General features: G+C 37.6%; 1 protein-coding gene across 2 annotated transcripts in view; it reads left to right on the forward strand.

Moving 5' to 3' along the window:
• Positions 1-19,237, forward strand: part of GRID2 (glutamate ionotropic receptor delta type subunit 2) — a 1,339,544-nt gene that overhangs the window by 1,005,930 nt on the left and 314,377 nt on the right. For both annotated transcript variants that reach the window (XR_016308769.1, XM_089663824.1), the window contains exon 9: positions 441-542. Coding sequence is in view for 1 of the 2 variants with exons in the window: in XM_089663824.1 (XP_089519950.1) it covers positions 441-542 (102 nt within the window). In the remaining variant the exon portion in view is untranslated. The remainder of the gene's footprint in view (positions 1-440; positions 543-19,237) is intronic.

Consider the following 19,237-nt stretch of genomic DNA (forward strand, 5'->3'; position numbering starts at 1 on the left):
GCTGCTAAATATTAAAAACACACCACCTCCTGCACTAAGTCTGATGAAGTGAAATGCTTTTGAAAGCAATAATGACATAGAGAATGGGTAATGTTGAAGGTAGCATGGATGCTACAAATAGCTCTTCGCATACACAATCAAAAAGCTTGTTCAGAACAAAGGAAGTCAGATAATGCAGATGAATCACACAACAGTGATGAGGCTACAGGAAATTCTTTGAATTCAACATTACAGAGAATATTTATTTTATTTTGTAATCTATTTAATATTTAAAGGTGTGTTGTTCACTGAAGTTTTACTATATTTGATGCAATTTCATATGGATGTTTCCTTTCACAAACACTTAGTGTGTTAGTGTATAATATTTTATTAATGTGATTTTTCTCTACTAGCAAATCAATTAGCTTTGATTCTGACAGCTGTATTACATTACCTTTCAGCTTGGCTCGTGGAATCCTGTAACTGGTCTGAATGGATCGCTAACGGACAGAAAGCTAGAAAACAACATGCGAGGGGTAGTGCTCCGCGTGGCCACTGTGCTGGTATGTCTTTTGTTATACACTATTAAAGCTGAACTTTAGGCAGATATTAAAGGCACAAACTATTGCAGGTCTATATTAATTGATCAACATTTTTTTCAAAGCAACTAGTTTAAGTACTTCAATTTGACTTGGCATTAGCTTCTTGCAATTCCTTCCCCAGCAGACTGGGAGGGAAAGCAGAGCTGAGAGCCAAGCAGGTATACTGCATGCAAATGAATTTCTCCCAACAGTTCTGGATTGGGCTGGACTTTTCTACATTTTCCCTTTGTCCAATGGTCCTAGTGTACAGAGGTTTTTTAGCGCATTACTCTATCTATTTTTTATATAATAACTTCCAGCTGAGCAGGATCTGTGGCAGTGTAAACAATGTGCACATCTAGCACAGCCGAGGATTGGTGGGCAAAACAGCAGGGCTTTCAGCCACAATGAGAGAGAGCGTGCAGCTGTCAACTCTAATCTGTGATGTCAGGGATGGGTGGGGCCAGTATGCGTTTCAGGGGCTCTACCCCTTTGTCAAGCAGGCACTGCATAGACAAATAGCTGGCATTTATACTTTGCTGGCCAGGAAAGACGATGACAGGGGGCAGGACCAATTGGAATTACTGCATGTGTACCCACAGGAGTGTATAATAAACTTGAATTATACACCTCTACGGGTGCACATGCAGTAGCTCCTATTGGTCCTGTCCCTTGCCACCTTTTTCCCAGTTGGCACTGTATAAATGCTGGCTGTTTCCCTATCAACAGGTTGCTTTTAAAAGGGGGCAGAGCACCTGAAACACATATAGGCCCCGTCCATCCCCGACATCACAGGTTGGACTTGACAGCTGCACTCTCTCTCGTTGTAGCCGTACCTCTGTCAGCTTGTTTGCCATTCCATGGCTATACTAGATGTTCACACTGCTGTAGGTCATGCTCGGCTGCACTAATTTGTTAGCCATCTGATGCCTGCATTCTTGCATCAGCTCCCGTATGCTGTTAATCAAGATTTCAGAATGTAAGTGTATGTTTAATTGACGTCTTTGTGGTTTAACTAACTTTTGAACCTTGCACTCTGTACCGCATCCCTGAATCCTGCACTCTGTATGAAACGCACTCCTGAATCCTGCACTTTGTACGTAACACATTCCTAAATCCTGCACTATGTATGCAATGCACTACTGAATCCTGCACTCTGTGCATAACACATTCCTGTATCCTTTCACACTTTGTGTAATGCATTCTTCCTCAGTTTGTGCAAAACCATTTGTAATGGAAGCTTTTTATTCTTTTTTTTTAAATGATTATGCTGGGGTTTGTGTTTGTGAGACTGTTGCTTGTGGCACAGCAATCAAAACATATTTTGTAGGTACAAGGAAGCCCGGGTTTTGTTTAGCCCCTTAGGCCCTTCCTACTGTTAAGCATTTGGTCACACCCATTTTTGCCATGGCACCACAGGTCACTTCCTCCCTCAGATGTCACTCATTCTAAAGTTCAAAAGTTTGGAGGTATGCAAATGAAATGAGGAAGGTGTTGATAGGAGATGAAAGTGAAGTAAACAAAGGGATATTCTCTTTACTCGGATGCTACTTTTTCCACTATTCAGTCATAAGGCTGAGATTAGAAAGATAACATTAGTAAATTGGTTTACTCTAAGTGGTGCTATCTAGCTGTGCTGTTTTGGGAAGTTGTGTAAATCTCAGGGGAGGATGGACATAAACAGAAATTATTTGGCAGTTAAACATGCCCCATATTTATGTGTTCCATTTGTGTATTTTTCTGTTTACAATGAGTGGTTAAATACCTTTAATATATAGTATATGCTAACAGACAGATACCAAAACTTTGGCACAACATTAAGGCAAATTACTAAAGGAGTTGAGAATAGCCACTCCAATAAATTGTGTGAATATTTACTTTAACCACTTGCCGTCCGCCTGCTGTTTATAAACGGCAGGGCGGTGGCAGTCCAGGGGCGGGTTGCCGTTCACAAATGGCACCCGCCTTTTCTAGCTGTGCACACTCCCTGGAAACACGCAGCACCGAGATTCCGGTGCCCGCTGTGTCCTACGGACACAGTGAAACACCGATCATCGGATGGGACCTCTGTACGAGGTCCCGATCATGTGATCACTGCTTGGCCAATCAGTGTTCACATGCAAAGTAGTAAGCAAGATGTCACTTGTGACATCATTGCATACTACGTGTGAAATCTGTGAATGATCACAGAGGTCACATGGTACAAGGCTATTCACAGCAGCCTTGTACCATGTGACAAGCTGTGACCAATCACAGCTCACTCAGTACTTCTCAATGACTGCAAGAATGCAGACAGAGAGAAAGAGAAATGATTGCTTTTGCATCCTATATGGGTGTAAAAGCAATCAGTGTAAAAAAAAAAAAAAAATCTTCATCACCCCCCACAAGTAGTACAGTGTCGCCATGGTGACACTGTACTGCTAGGGTGACAGTATGTAAAAAAAAAAATAAAAATAAAAAATAATAATATAAAAAAATAAAATAAAAATGTAAAAAAAAATGTTTAAAAATTATAATTTTTGGTTATAAACTAATTTGGATTTTTTTTTTACTAAAAAAATAACGGAATAAATTTTGGCCAAGATTTATGATGAAATATTATTTATTTGCAAAATTTTATAAAAAATTTGCCCTGGACAGGAAGGGGGTAAAAGTGTCCAGACAGGAAGTGGTTAATTGTGCAATCATGTGCATATGAAATAAGTAAACAGGAGTTTGCTGTTCACATGATTGGGTAACTGAAGTTAACATGTATACAATTTATCAAATTACCATTCTCAATTGTTTTAGTAATTTAACCTCATAGTATTGTTAATGCAAATATCCTTATATCCTTGCTCAACAGAGGAACGCAGAATGTATTTCAGCAGTAAATGACCAATTTAACAACTTTGTGGATACATTCAAATATTATGTGGGATAAAGAACAGTTTAAAGGAATTATTTTATCTTAGATAACCTCATGTTCCTTTTTTTCCCATAACGCTGATACTTCTTGTGAGGCGTTATTTTTAAAAATACATAGATATATAATTACAGAAGTTGTCCATTATCATTTGGGATTGTTTCAAAATGACCTTGGTCATCCACAATTTTAAAATACATCTAATTAACATCTCGCATAATACTTGCAGTCTGACGATATCTGCCAATAGTTGATCAGGCATCATAAACATAACAATGTGCAAATAATTAGGCCCAAATCCATGAATCATTATATGGCAATTTTATGTCTATGGCTGCTTTTGTAATGATGGTTATCCAATGTAACCTTATTGTTCTCATTTATCCTAATTGTTCTCACCAATCCTAATCAAGCAAAGAAAATACAGTTGGGGTGATTTACTAAAGATATAGGGAATTCTGACTATGAAAAGTTCATTTGAATGTTCACTATGAATGTTTATTAAGCTTTGTGAGCAAGGTGAAGATCTAATTCCTTTTATATCTTTTCCACATGGTTGGTTAATCAAAATAAATGTTTTCTCTAATAATCTAAATGAAAATTCACTTTGTAAAACAAACATCCACTGTGCTAAGATAACAGTCTCTTCTCCTTTACGACTCAACCTCACTGGTTACAAAAAGTCTACACATATAATACATATATTAGAATGACAATTAGAGGGAAAAATATTACAAATATTAAAATGATTCCTTCAAGTGGAACCGGCCAAGTATGGGCAGGTGGACAGTTTGGCTTGTATACAGACCAGCTTGTGTAGAGTTGTCATTTTCATTCTATTTATTATCATACTAATAATGCATTACTAATACTACTATTGCTGCTGCTACTATACTTTCTTTTTATTTGTTTTAAATGCAATACAAAACATTTCCACAATGACAATGAAAGAGAAATATTAAGAACAAAAAACAACTCATACACAATACAAAAAGGAAGGGATGGCAAACATATATAAAAAGGTGTAATCCTAAGTCCAAATACTATTGTCATAACTACAAATAAGAGCAGAATGAAAGGAAGCTATCCCCTAATCTTAAAAGAGCATATTGGTCTTCCTTAGCCTTACCCAAACAGTGATCAAACCTACCAGGCCTCACTTCTTAAATGCCACCTCCCTTCTATCTCTCTCCTACCCCCTCCTTCTCAACCTCCCCCCAACCACCAGCCTCCAACTACTTTGTGAAATGTGTCCATTCAAAATCATCTCAATCACAATCATGATTAATATTGTGATAATCCCTCTCAAAAAGGGGGGTGCAAAGTAAAAAAAAAGCCTAATCAAAGTGTTTTTTTTCCTTCCCACCCATCCTTCCCTCCCCCCTACTTACCTCCCCTCAGGCCCATATGGGCATTCCACACTCACTGTCAATTGTGAAACTACATACTAAATATAGTGTGTTAAAGTTAATCTACAATTTTGTCCCTCTCTCCCACCTCACAAAAAAAAAGGGGGGGGGGGTGTTAATATCAAGAATGGAGTCTAGTTAACCTTCACCACTCATCAAAAGCCCCTTTTGATCCTAATTGCTCTCTTTAAGAAGCCCAGGCCAACCATCTCTCTCTTCCTGCTGCTACAATAACAAATGAGGACTGATTTATTCAAACTGGGCAACCCATTCAGGTTTCACTTTCCGTTTCATATAAAATGTATAATATAATATAAGAATGTATATAATATAAAAAGAATGTGTTTGGTTGCAATGAGTAATAGCTCCAATGTTATACTAATTTTAGCTGCTCCAGTTTCTGTGAATCAGCCACATTGTGGTAGTAAAAGTATGCTTTAAATATTCTTTATCAAGGAAAAGTCAAAAATAACTTATCATGTTAATTGCTCTGATATAGGAAATAGGAAAACCATCTGTAATACTACGTACATACAAACTGATAAGAACGCTGGTTGCTCAGCTTAAGCACTGAGACACCAGAAAAAAATAACTGTAATGCAAAATCTAAAATACCTGGATGCTTTGCAACTAAATTAGATAACCTGGATGCACAAATTGTTTTGGTGAAAAAATACACAATATTAAACAGAAACGTTTGCTAATGTAGTCATTAAAATGATATTGTGCCCTTCTGCAGTTATTTGCTTTTTCTGACCACTCTTGGTGTGATTATTGGATTATTATTGTATCTAAATAAATTGGTAAGTAAATAGAACATTAGATAAATTGATAATAGATATGTTCTGTTTAGCTTTGCATTTTAAAGCATTTACACGGCTTTATAGAGGTTTTATAAAAGAGTTTATTTGTTTTGCAATATGGATTCCAAGAGAGGAGATGAAAACATGTTGTGATTTACACTTGCATCTCAGCCTGTAAAAACTATTTGTTAGAGAAATTTCAGGATGCCATGATTGCCTACCATTCTAAAACATGTTTATCACAGCTCATACCTCGACTTCAGCTCCTAGTTTATTTTTCTTATTTCCTTACACAATTACTTCTCCTTTCACTTTCTTCCCACACACATTAATAGGTTATTGACTATGTGTGGATGAAAAGGATTTTAAAAAGTCACTTCTTAATGAAGACTGCTGAGCCCAGTCAATGCAGTGGAATCAAGCCTTCTTTTGCCGATATTAGATCAATGTGGCATTTTCCATGAAATAAAGGTTTTATCAATATGGCTCCATTTCAGAGAGGACAAAAAGTAAATTAGTTTGTTCTATACACATTGATAATACTAATTTATGCCTTTTTAAATTCATCTAAGAAAGGAGAGACAGACCTTGGAAATTTAACGATGTCTAGATGCCTTGGTTACACTGCTTTGCTGTCTGTCACTCTGTAAATTATTTCAACTTGGCATAATTTACCCTTTGCTCCTTATAACAGTTTTTGGCACTTCAAACACTTGATTTAGATGTTAATGTGAAAAAAGTGCATAATTACAATATTGCTTACACAGTTTTATTTCTCATGTATTCCCTGAAGAAGGCAGCTAACTGAAGTTCTAATGTGTCTAGGGAAATGTAGCTCAATACTATTTAAAAAGAAAGAAACAAACCCTATTTGTGTTTTCCTTCATCATCCAAAAGTTTTGTAGTCAGTTTAAGCAGTAGCTGTAGTCATATCTAAGACATGTTGCCCACTGTTATCTTTAGCCAGAAAAGGTCCTTCTATATCCCACTCCAATTTAGTTTAGTTTTGCTACTAGGCCAGATTTTTCTGATTTCACAGATAAGCAGCATCTACTTCTTTTTCAGTGTCCAAGATTAATCAGTGGCTAGTCAGGACACATTCACTGGGTGGGGAGATTGTAGTTAGTAAAGCTAAACCATGAAGTCAAAAGAGGTCAGTTACAAAGACAAACTATATCAAAAAGGGGTAAAAAGTAAGAAGTTAATGTTGTGTGCTCTAAGCCACTTTTTCTTTTAACACTTTAAAACTCATATTAGGTTCAATGTTATTCAAGATTGTTTTCATTCATTCATTCTTCTACATGACAGCACTAAAAGTTCTGATCATGCTTAGTCTTCTGTATTTCAGAGACTCTGTTTTCACTGCTAGGTATCCTCCTTGTGTATTAGCATCCCATTGTTATAATTCACTGCAGAGGGGTAGATTGAGTGTCATATAGTAACAGAATTTGAAACAAACTAGGAAAGGTAGGTCATTTATGTTGGTGTTCTGTTGAGCTGAATGAAAAAATGACACAATACAGAAATTATACTGTTTATAAGTAAGCAATGCTAAAATTTGCTGACAATGTTCTTATCATTCTCTCTAACAGCATTATGTCTACTGAAAATTAGAAAGAAATTAATGCCTGACTTTTTTCTGTGGAATTCATTATATTTATAAATTGTGAAAGCAGAAATAAACCCATCAATTTCATGGGTTCCCAAAACAGTTACATTTAAGGCATGAATAATAACTGTCTCATTGGTTTGTGCTCTACCAAACTGTCATGCTATCATATGGCTGGTGTCATAATTACAGATATATAAAGTAAGTACCTGTAATAATAATAATCATAATAATAATAATTGATCACAAGTGATCACATGATCAAATGATCACACAGCATCATGGCAACTGTAGATCAGAGGCTAAGATGGCTGCTTCCTTGACTGTAAGGGAGAGAAGTGTTTAATTCTGCTTTAATTTTATGCATCATTAATGGTATACAGATGTGCATTTAAAACAGGAAAAAAAAGTGAAAAATCATATGCAAAAGTGAAAAAGAATTTATGATATGTTATACAATATAAAATGTTTGCACAGCAAAAGTACATTATGCCAGGTTGAGATAATTTACAGATAGTTATAAAGCAAAGCAATGCAACCAAGACATCTAGCTGTTAATACATTCCCAAGGCTTGCCTTTTCTTTGGTAGTTGAATTTTAGAAAGTCATAAATTAGTATCATCAGTTGGATCCAAGCATCATTTGTTTGACAATGGTGAGTTCTTCTATCTGGAATAAGTATATTCCTGGTATTTTAGTGACAATCATTCATATAAAATCCTTATTCTTTCATCAATAATCCAGAGGAGACATTCTTGAGATATAATAATACATAGAAACCCAGTTTCACTTGCAGAAGAGAAACATCTGAAATCTTTGCACCGTAAGTCATAACTCTAACCAATGCAAAAAAAAAAAGGCCATTGTGATATTTTGTATTTGAAACAGGTGCATGTGCCTTCAGCTTTAATGGTGTACTGTTGTAGTAAAGATGAATACGCTGAGTATAGTTGGTGCTATTGTACATGTCTGCCTTTGGAACTAATGCCAGTGTTAGTGTACATTTCAGTCATCTCATCTCAGTCCTCTCTGATTCAAGGAAGTAATTTCTACTTTCCAGTCATGATTCAGCTACAGTAGTTTGGTGTGCTCATTGTAGTCAGGAATATAATAATGAGGGTGGCAGCTTTAGGTTGTTGATTACAATAACCTACCTTTTTAATAGGAGAAGGGTATAGAGAAATTATTACTAAGATGTACTGAGAAGATTTTGCTTACTGTCTGCCATTGGTATCTGAAATTATTTATGCAGTACTTATATAGCGACAACAATTTAGGCAGCGCTTTACATATATATATTTTACATTCACATCAGTCCTTGCCTTTAAAGAGCTTGCAAACTAAGGTCCCTAACTCATGCACACATACCATTAACACATAACATCCATACATATGCATACTAGGGCCAATTTAGATAGGAGCCAATTAAAATACCAGCATGTCTTTGGGGTGTAGGAGGAAACCGAAGTACCCAGACAAACAAGGAGAACATGCAAACTTCAAGAAGGTGGTGCCATTGTTGGGATTTGAGCCTATGACCCTAGTGCAGCCAGGTGAAAGTGCATATAGAAATCTATAGTGTCTGGCAGAATATCATATATGAAGGTTCACTCTGGAGGAAATGAGAGTAATGCAAGGTCTGGAAATAATAGCCAGAGTTACAAAATGTTATGGACCAAATATCACAATACTATATGTATTGAATAAACTAATTGTGTCCTAAGCTAGTATCAAAACAGGTTAGGTTGACCAATTCTACAGGGAGCTTATTAAATCTGAGAGTAGAGATAAAATGTGAAAAGTGTCCCAGTGTAAATCCTCATTTGTGTAATTAAGTTTATTATGAGCAAACGATATCATATGTAAAAAAAAAGAGTTGCACCATTTTGAAAATGTTTATGTTGATTCACCTTAATACATAGCTGTCTTTTGTTTCCCCTGGCCACTTAAAAGACTTCAGGACAGATTTAGGTCCCTTGCTATGCAAAACGTATTCTTTTTATACCGTGAAAGTCTGTTAGTCATCAGTGTGTCATTTTTTTTATGTATTATGCAAGTAGATTAAAAAGGTCCAAATATTGCTGACCCTGGCTGGTCAGAATCCACATATGCTAATACAAACTTGCACGAGGTTGCTTCAAAAGTCTATTGCTTCAATGGATTTTTGTTACAAAGCTGTTTGCTATACACAAAAAGGAATATCTATTCAAATGATTATAAAGTATTAACGAACTTGTGTTTCTTAGAAGACTTTAAATTATTTGAATAACTTAAATAATTTCCACTTCAGTAATGTTTCATTGACAACTGTTAAAAATGTAGATGTCTCTTTACCATCTGTTCCAGTGATAATAAGTTGGGCAAAAATGACTAGTATTTTTTCTCAAAATGGGAATATAGATTACAATAACATTTTGACCAAATTGCAAGTTTTTACCTGCTTGACCCAAAACTAGGGGGAAAAAAAGCTTTGGCTGGAGCTCAATTTTAAGATGCAGGTTTTTAGAATGGAAAAATAGAGTTAAAAAGTCCTGTCGATCAGTAATGATTTTTTAGAAGTTTGAAAGCTTTACAAAAGTATTAATGTATTTATTGAGAGCATAGTTATTTTAGGCTCTTTGAGCATGAAACACTTTTTAGCTCATAAATTCTTGTGAGCTCCCAGATTTATTGGGCTAATATACAGCTCCACTTTTTTAATAATTTTATATATATAAATATTTGTAGATAACATTATTTGCTTACTACATTGACATGCTGTTTTTCCTGCTTAGCAGAGCAACACAGTTTACATCACCTACTATATTTCTGCTAGTCTATGAGAAGAGCTCTGCCATTAAATGTATCTGAATAAATTTGCTGGTGTTTTCTGCTGAGAATGGTTTCCTGTTATTTAGCCAGGATGTGTGTGTCATAGACATAAAGACATCCACTACAAGGCACACCTACAAATATCTTGTAACGTTAAAAAAATATGTAATACAATAGTTTTAGATAAACATAGTGAGAAACATATAAGAACTTAAAATAAGAAAGTCAGTGAAAACACATATCTTTCATTTAACATCCATCATCCATCATAATATGCTAATAATAAATCAAATAATACATAATACACAATAATTAAAAGAAAATCAGTTTTTCTTAAAATAATGTTAATTCAGCATTTATAAAAAGCATGGACTAGCAAAAAAAACCTAATCAATTATGTAAAATACCACAAAATTTCTAAAAATACATTTAATTAACTAACATGAAATACTTCACAAACTATGAACTTGAAGGGGTGCACCGGTTTGCATAAAGTGAATTACATTAATGGCAAATAAATATTTATAGATTTGGTAATGAATTTAGAAAGCCTGGGCACTGACACAAACAGATTACTCAGATCTGGGCAACACCAGTGATAAATTATTTTTCAAGAGCAATTAACATCTTATCTTGCTGAGCGAATGAGAGTTTGTTTACGATTATCACCACATTTTTATATGATTACAGGCAGTGCTTCATGTATTGTGCCATTTTTACACAGCAGTCAAGGAGCTTTTAAAACACTACTCAGCTTGATTTGGAAAGGCTCTTAACATAGACTGGACCAGCTGAAGGAACCTTTACAAGTCACTTTTACAGTTATTATTTATATGGTACACAGGAATGGCATAATATGTTATAGAAAAAAATTATAAATATATACCGTATATATATATATATATATATATAGACAGGAAGAGAGAGAGAGAGATAGCAACCTAAATAATTGAATTCTGCTTTGACAAAGTTGTGTCACTATATTTATAAATGTTCACACTTGTAGACTGATTTACTAAAGAAAATAAACAAGAGCAGGCATAAACTGTGAGTATATAATTGGATGGTGTGCCCATATGTGTGAGTGAACATATGGGAACGTTACCTCCAATGTATGATCTTGACTCAGGAATCTGTCTTATTGCGTAGGGAAGTGCTTTGGGCATGATCAGTGCCCCTTGTTCATGTAAGGGAAATTGCATACACCAAATATTTTTTAAAAATAACCTGAACTAAAAGTGTTAATTGGCTTGCTAAGCAATGAGAAACTCATGCATCTATCTTAAGTTCATAATATAAAACCCACTATGTTGTGTTATGAAAAGTCAGTGTATGTATGAGCTTTTATCGTTTCAATCTGTATTCCATTCACCAATGAATGGAATCTTATGAGCACATGTACAAATATCTTTGTGCAGTTCAGTGAGGCTTTTTAATAAGTAAGTTTTTTTACAGACTTCTTTAATGATAGCCAAGTACACACACTTCACTTAAAATGCTAATGGATAAGTTTAAAAACCATACACAAAAATCACAATTTTATTTTAGGCATGCCGCAGTTTTGTGTGCATTCTGATGCTAGTTCATACATTGATAGCAGGGAATCTTTATTAATAAACTTACGTAGGTTTACTGTAGTCTGTGCACAAACATTCACACACAGCAGATGAATGATGAGTTCCATGCACATAGATTCAATGCATTATTGTACATTGGTAAGTCAGATCTAATGCATGAGTCAATGTAATGTAGTTTATATAGATGCACGTGCATTTATTTTATGGATTTCAAGTTGACAGCAATGTTGTAACGTCATACTTTCTCCTCATCTTTTTTTTTTATTTCTCTCTGTCCTTCTCCTACATCCTTGTCATCCTACTAGTACCATAAAGCTGTTTCAGCAACATTGCTATAATTTCTGAACCAAAATATTGAAAATTGTGGAACAAATGTCCAGTATGATCTCTATTGACTAAGGGTCATAGGACCACAAAGGTAGTTTTAATGATGGAGGCACTTTATGCTTTTGTCAGTGGCCAAAATGTTGCCGAAGCTTGATTCCCAGTTAATAAGTAATGCTATATGACAAATAGGTTGAGTTTGAGTGAGTGTGTTGCTGGTGACTGGACTCCAATGATTGAAATTTTTGTATGACATAGCCCTTAAAGCCAAACTAAAAAATAAATAGTCTCCTAGCAGGTATACAGAATAAAAATAATCAAATAAATAAATTATGGCTGCAATACTCAAATTATAGCTGGTATTATCCCTCACAGTAACTCCTTTCTGCCACTAGATGTCCTTAGTTCCCAGGCTGAATGATGTCCAATGTAATTTAAAGTGATACTAAACCCACAGCAGTAAAATCAGTCTGTAAATGCAGTAAAGCATGCTTGTTATACTCACTGTGGAACCTAAGGGGAGTTATTCTTCTGCATTGTGTAAAAAGGCTGTTTGATCCTGACTTCTCTGCACCTCCTCTTGTTCAAATGTCCATGTCTGATCTCCTAATAAGACAGACTGAACCGTACCCTATCTGCACATGCTCAGTTTAGTATGTATTGCTAGAGAGGTTTTTTTTTGTTCTTGTGAGAGTGCATGTGATCAACACAGCCAATCAGCACTGTTCAGTCAGAGGTCAGGGGTTTTTCATCCTCCTAGAGCAGAAAGAAAACTCCTCATAAAGCTTTAACCAGTGCTCTGCTGGACACTAATAGAAGTACATTGATAGTATCTATTCTATCTTTATTACTGATAGAAGTCACAAGCTCTAACTGCTGATGAGAAAAGGTTTACATTTACTAAAATAATTACACTTCCATGTTCTATGTACTGTGGGAGACCAGCTATAATGAATGCAGGGTCCTGGGTTTAGTAACACTTTAACCCAAAAAAAGACTGTGGACATCCCGTGAGTGCAGGGCATCATGAACCTGAGAGACCAATCATCACAGCATTCTGTACTCACATACAATGATGCAGAGAGTGATGTTAATGTCATTAATTAAACATATTTATTCAATTCAGGTACTCATATAGCGTCAAGAGTTTATGCTGCACTTTAAACATACAGTATATTGTACATTCACATCAGTCCCTGTCCTCAAGGAGCTTAAAATCTAAGGTCCCTAGCTCACATTCATAAAAACGCATTCCAAGGCCAATTTAGACAGGAGACAATTAACCTACCACCATGTCTTTGGAGTGTGGGAGAAAACCCATGGAGGCACAAAAGAAAATATGAAAAATCTATGCAGGCAGTGCCCTGAATGGGATTTCAACTGATTACCCTAGTGCTGCCAGGCAGAAGTGCTAACCACTTTGCCCAAATGAATGACAATCTCTACATCATTAGGACCTCCCACTTTTGGAGAAGATCCAAAGTGGAAGAAGGCCCTGCGTATCACATAACCATCCAGAAGACATCTGGAAAAGATCAATTTTAAAACTAAGTCCTTGTTCACATGTGGTGTTTTAGTTCATGCCCTGCACAGGGCTGTGTTTTATTGGCATGTGGATGCACAGGTTTTGCGTGCACCCATATGTTGGCAGTCCCATAGCTGTCAATTGGCATGTGGTGGCTCCATTAACCCAACCGCTGCTCTCAATCATTCTGTGTGGGTGCACAGCCCCAAAAAGACCTTGGGCATCCCCGTGCAAGTAAAAAAAGGCCCTTTGCAGGGCACAGAGTAAAACACTTCTAGTGAATGAGGCCAGAAACATTTAATACAGTAGGAGCAGGTTTCAGGGGGAAAACAGGGGGAGAAAGGAATGAGCCCATAGTTGAACTTTAGCTGAAAGCAAGTTTCCTGGAATTAAGCTTTGATTCTGAATCATTACGTTCTTGTCTCTTTGTTTTCATCCCATATAGTATTATATAAGGTAAAAAGTACTTTTTGGCCCTACTTCTCCTATGGACAGGAGTGCACTTAGTTTGGCACGCCTATGACCCGTTTTCAACCAACAGCAGACTAAACCCCACTGTCTGCTGATGTCACGTCACTGAGCAGATCCAGGCTCTGGAAAGATCTCAACTTTATAGTTGCATGTGCCAGCAGATGGCTCAACCTCTCAGCAAGCTACTGAGAGCCTGAGTCAGCCACTCCCACCCCAGTCACTTCCACCTCCTCCACAGCCTGCTACACCAGGGAGGGCTGGAGGGATAGAGCAGAGAGTTGGCTCTCTTCTCACTGAAAACCTGCTCAGTGTTATTTGATCGCTCAGTTCTTGGCCTTAGAGGCGGTGGGGGACAGAAGCAGTACTAGATCAATGCTGCATCCACCTAGCTGAGCATGTATGTTTATTTTTTTATAATACCGAAATTCTCTTTTAACAATGATGCGATGGTTATTATTATTATTATTCAGGATTTATATGGCACCAACAGTTTGCTCAGCGCTTTACAAGATAACGGGAGATGATACAGCAACAATACAGTTCAATACAAGAGGGTTAGGAAGGTCCTGCTCCTTGGAGCTTACAATCTAAGAAGGAGGGGCTAGTGGTACAAAGGTAGTAACGGTGGGGGATGGACTGGTAGGAGGAGTAGAAGATTCCATTATTAGCTGAGGGCAGGATAGGCTTCCCTGAAGAGATAAGTTTTCAGAGATCGCCTAAAAGTGAGCAGAGTAGGCGATAGTCTGATGGATTGGGGTAGAGAGTTCCAGAGGATGGGGGAAGCTCTGGAGAAGTCCTGGAGACAAGCATGGGAGGAGAAGACAAGGGAGCTAGAGAGCAGGAGGTTGTACGAGGAGCAGAAAGTATGTTTTGGGTGATATTTGGAGACAAGATTGGTGATGTAATTTGGGGCAGAGTTATAAATGGATTTATATGTTATTGTTAATGTTTTGAATTTTATCCATTGGGCAATGGGAAGCCAGTGGAATTGGCACAGAGGGGTGGCAGATACAGAGTGGTTAGTAAGGTGGATGAGTCTGGCAGCAGCATTCATGATAGACTGAAGAGGGGATAGCCTGCGATGAGGTAGGTCAATGAGAAGGGAATTACAATAGTCTAGGTGAGAGATAACGAGGGAGTGAATAAGTTGCTTAATAGTTTCCAAGGTTAAAAATTGCCATATCTTGGAGATGTTGCAGAGGTGAAGTCTAAATGATTTGGGCAGCGATTGGATTTGGGACTGAAAGGACAGATGGGAGTCTAGGATTATACCTAGTACCCTGGATTGAGGGGAGGGACTGATGGTTGTATTATTGGTCTTGATGGAGAAGTCAGGAGAGGGGGCATGGGCTGGAGGGAATAGTATGAGCTCAGTTTTGGAAAGATAGAGTTTGTGGAAGTGGAGTGACATCCATGCCGATATGTCACTTAGTAGGTTAGTAATGCGAGAGGAGACTGAAGGGGTGAGGTGAGGAGTAGAAAGATAGATTTGTGTGTAATCAGTATAGAGATGGTACTTAAAGCCATGGGAGTTTATCAAGTGACCAAGGGAGGAGGTGTAGATGGAGAAGAGAAGGGGTCCAAGGAGGGAACCTTGAGGGACCCCTACAGAAAGAGGGAGTGGAGAAGAGGATCCAGAGTTATAGGTAACGCTGAAGGAGCGCTGCGATAGGTAGGAGGAGAACCAGGAGAATGTAGAGTCTCGCAGGCCAGGAGAGTGGAGTTTTTTGAGGAGGGGATGGTCAACAGTATCAAAAGCTGCAGAGAGGTGAAGTAGTAAGAGTACAGAGTAGTGACCGGTCAAGTAGTGGTTTTAGCAGTTAGTAGATCATTAGTGAGTTTTAGTAGGGCAGTTTCAGTGGAGTGTAGTGAGCGAAAGCCAGACTGTAAAGGGTCAAGAAGGTTGTTGTCAATGAGGTAGGCGCTCAGGTGATTGTAGACTGGTTATCAAATCTCATGATTGCATAATTCACATTGCGAAGAGCCAACATATGGTTTTATATTAAAAGTGTGCAAAGAGTAAACAGTCCTGTTAACCTGATGCTTTCTTTCTAAATTTGGTTGAAAGATTCAATCCTAGCAAAAAACATACAGTATAAAACATAACAAAGTGTTCCTTAAAAAAGTTGCATCATATCTTTTTTAAATATAGAGCATTTAAACACAGATCTGGTAATAATATAGGTTTGGCTAAAATTACCCAAGGGCAGCACAGTTAGCCAAGAACAAGTGAAATAGCCAAAGTACTAAGGGTGAGCAAATACATTTCAGTTTAATTGATTTTGCTGCAAAATTACCAGTTTTGCCTTCTGGAAAACATTACTGAAGTGAAAACTCTCAGTTTTACATTTTGAGGAGCCTAGGCAAAATGTTCTTGGAAAAAATGTATTTTTGTTTATCTAGTGTTATTTGTTTTGTTCTTTTTCTTGTTTTTAACTTTATCTGTCACTTTAAATTTTATATTTTACTTCTTTCTGTGGAAAAAAAAAACATTGGGGCTAATGAGGTGCCTTTTTGGCACAAGAACAAGTTCAGGATGATATCCAGGGACAAGAACCATTTAAATACTATCTTCATCATAAACTACAATATGTTTAGCTAGAATGGTGAAATCTCACCAAAGTTGAGGATTGACAAAATTTCAATAATAGGAGGAATTTCACACATACCAAATCTATATTTACATGATAATGAGCCTGCTACTTTTTTGTCAGAACTTTCACTTCTGAATCACCTCAAGGTGTTTTGTATGCTTTGATTGCTCCCACTGACTCCTACATCTTCACAATGTCAAACAGTGTAGGGCCAGTGGAAGGAACCACAATACAGCAGATATACAGACATGAATGATACTGAAAATGTGTTAGATGCTAAGGATTCTGCTGGAAGCCAAAGATCTTAAAGAAAGCAAAGTGTAAACTTACAGACAACTAGAAAGGTAAGTATTATTAGTTTTTTGCTGCGCCAACATAAGATTTTTGGATTTTAAGTGTGAGCTCAAGAATAGATGTTAGGTATAGGCAACAGTTGAAAGAACATAGATGATTACATTGAAATTCCTATCTGATCTTCATGCTTAAAGATATCTAGAACTGGAACTGAAGCATTAAAGTGGTAGTAAGCTGCGAAAAAAAAACCCCAGACAAACTTACCTTAAATGAAAACCTCTAGATGCGTGGTGTCACCACTGCCAGGGCTTCCATCTTCACCAGGTCTTCCTTCTGGGTTAGCGGGCTTCAGCCATTTGAATGATGTCACTCCCGCACATGCGCTCAGAAGTCATGGCCGCGGCATAGAGCTCTGAATGCATGGCATGTCTTTCAAGAGCATCACTGGCTGCTACTAAAGTAAATATATGTACTCATTATAGGCTTGCCTGTAGATATACACTGTTCAAAAAAATTAAAGGAACACTGTTTAATCAGAGTATAGCATCAAGACAATTAAACTCCTGGGATATTGACCTGGTCAGTTAAGTAGTTAATCAGTTTCATGAGACGACCCCCAAAACAGGAATGGTTTTACAGGTGGAGGCTACTGACATTTTTTTCCCTACTTATCTATTCTGACTGTTTTTCACTAGTTTTGCATTTGGCTAGGGTCAGTGTCACTACTGGTAGCATGAGGTGATATCTGGACCCTACAGAAGTTGCGCAGGCAGTCCAACTCCTCCAGGATGGCACATCAATACGTGCCATTGCCAGAAGGTTTGCTGTGCCTCCCAGCACAGTCTCAAGAGAATGGAGGAGATTCCAGGAGACAGGCAGTTACTCTAAAAGATCTGGACAGGGCCATAGAAGGTCCTTAACCCATCATCAGGACCGGTATCTGCTCCTTTGTGCAAGGAGGAAAAGAATGAGCACTGCCAGAGCGCTACAAAATGGTCTCCAGCAGGCCACTGGTGTGAATGTCTCTGACCAAACAAGCAGAAACAGACTTCATGAGGGTGTCTTGAGGTCTCAACATACTCTAGTGGATCCTGCGCTCACTGCCTGGCACCATAGAGCTCGATTGGCATTTGCCATTGAACACCAGAATTGGCAGGTCTGCCACTGGCACCCTGTGCTTTTCACAGATGGGAGCAGGTTCACCCTGAGCACATGTAACAGAAAGGGTGTGGAGAAACCATGGAGAACGTTATGCTGCCTGTAACATCATTCAGCATGAGCGTTTTGGTGGTGGGTTGGTGATGGTCTGGGGAGGCATATCCATGGAGGGACGCACAAACCTCTACAGGCTAGACAATGGCACACTGACTGCCATTAGGTATCGAGATGAAATCCTTGGCCCCATTGTCACACTCTATGCTGGTGCAGTGGGTCCTGGGTTCCTCCTAGTGCATGACAATTCCCCACCTCATGTGGTGAGAATATGCAGGTGGTTCCTGGAAGATGAAGGAAATCATACCATCGATTGGCCGCCATGCTCGCCTGACCTAAATCCAATAGAACGCCTCTGGGATATCATGTTTCAGTCCATCCGACGTTGCCAGGTTGCAGCTCTGATGGTCCAGGAGCTCAGTTATGCCCTGGTCCAGATCTGGGAGGAAATACCCCAGGACACCATCTGTTTTCTCATTAGGAGCATGCCACTACATTGTCAGGCATGCATACAAGCACGTGGGGGCCATACAAACCATGTACTAGCCTGCTGCATAATTTTTTCACTTTGATTTTCAGGGTGTCTTTGAATTTAGTCCTCTGGGGGTTGATCATTTTCATCAAAAGATGGGGCATCTTTACGTTCCTAACACTTTACCGAGTCCATATCAGTATAGATATCCAGCATGATATTTTTCCCAATTGAGATCTGATGTGTTTTCAAAGTTTTCCTTTAATTTTTTGAGCAGCGTATATCAGCATGGAGGACTTTACTACAGCTTTAAAAACATTAGTAATAAGTCTATTTTTACCATTTCTTTTATAAATTGCTCCTGTTAGGTTAGGCATTGTTAGGTTTCAGTTAGCACCATAAAAGGTGTGGAGATTAACAAAGACCATGTTGATTTTTTTATGGCCATGAGTAACACGGCTAAGAAACAATACTTTTACGTAAAGTAAGATGGATAGAAATTAGTGGAATCTAACATACGTTGGAAAATCTAACATATAGAAATTGTATTTTTCTTACGGCGTTATAACAGCAAAGAAAGAAAATAGATCTGTCTTTCATCTGTTTATTATGTTGACTGGTGAAATTACTTTTCCATGGTCCAGATATTAAAATATTATATCATATAATAA

The sequence above is a fragment of the Staurois parvus genome, unplaced genomic scaffold (genome assembly GCF_062004578.1).
Source record: "Staurois parvus isolate SC_StPar_1 unplaced genomic scaffold, SC_StPar_1.0 ptg000044l, whole genome shotgun sequence".
Taxonomy (NCBI): domain Eukaryota; kingdom Metazoa; phylum Chordata; class Amphibia; order Anura; family Ranidae; genus Staurois; species Staurois parvus.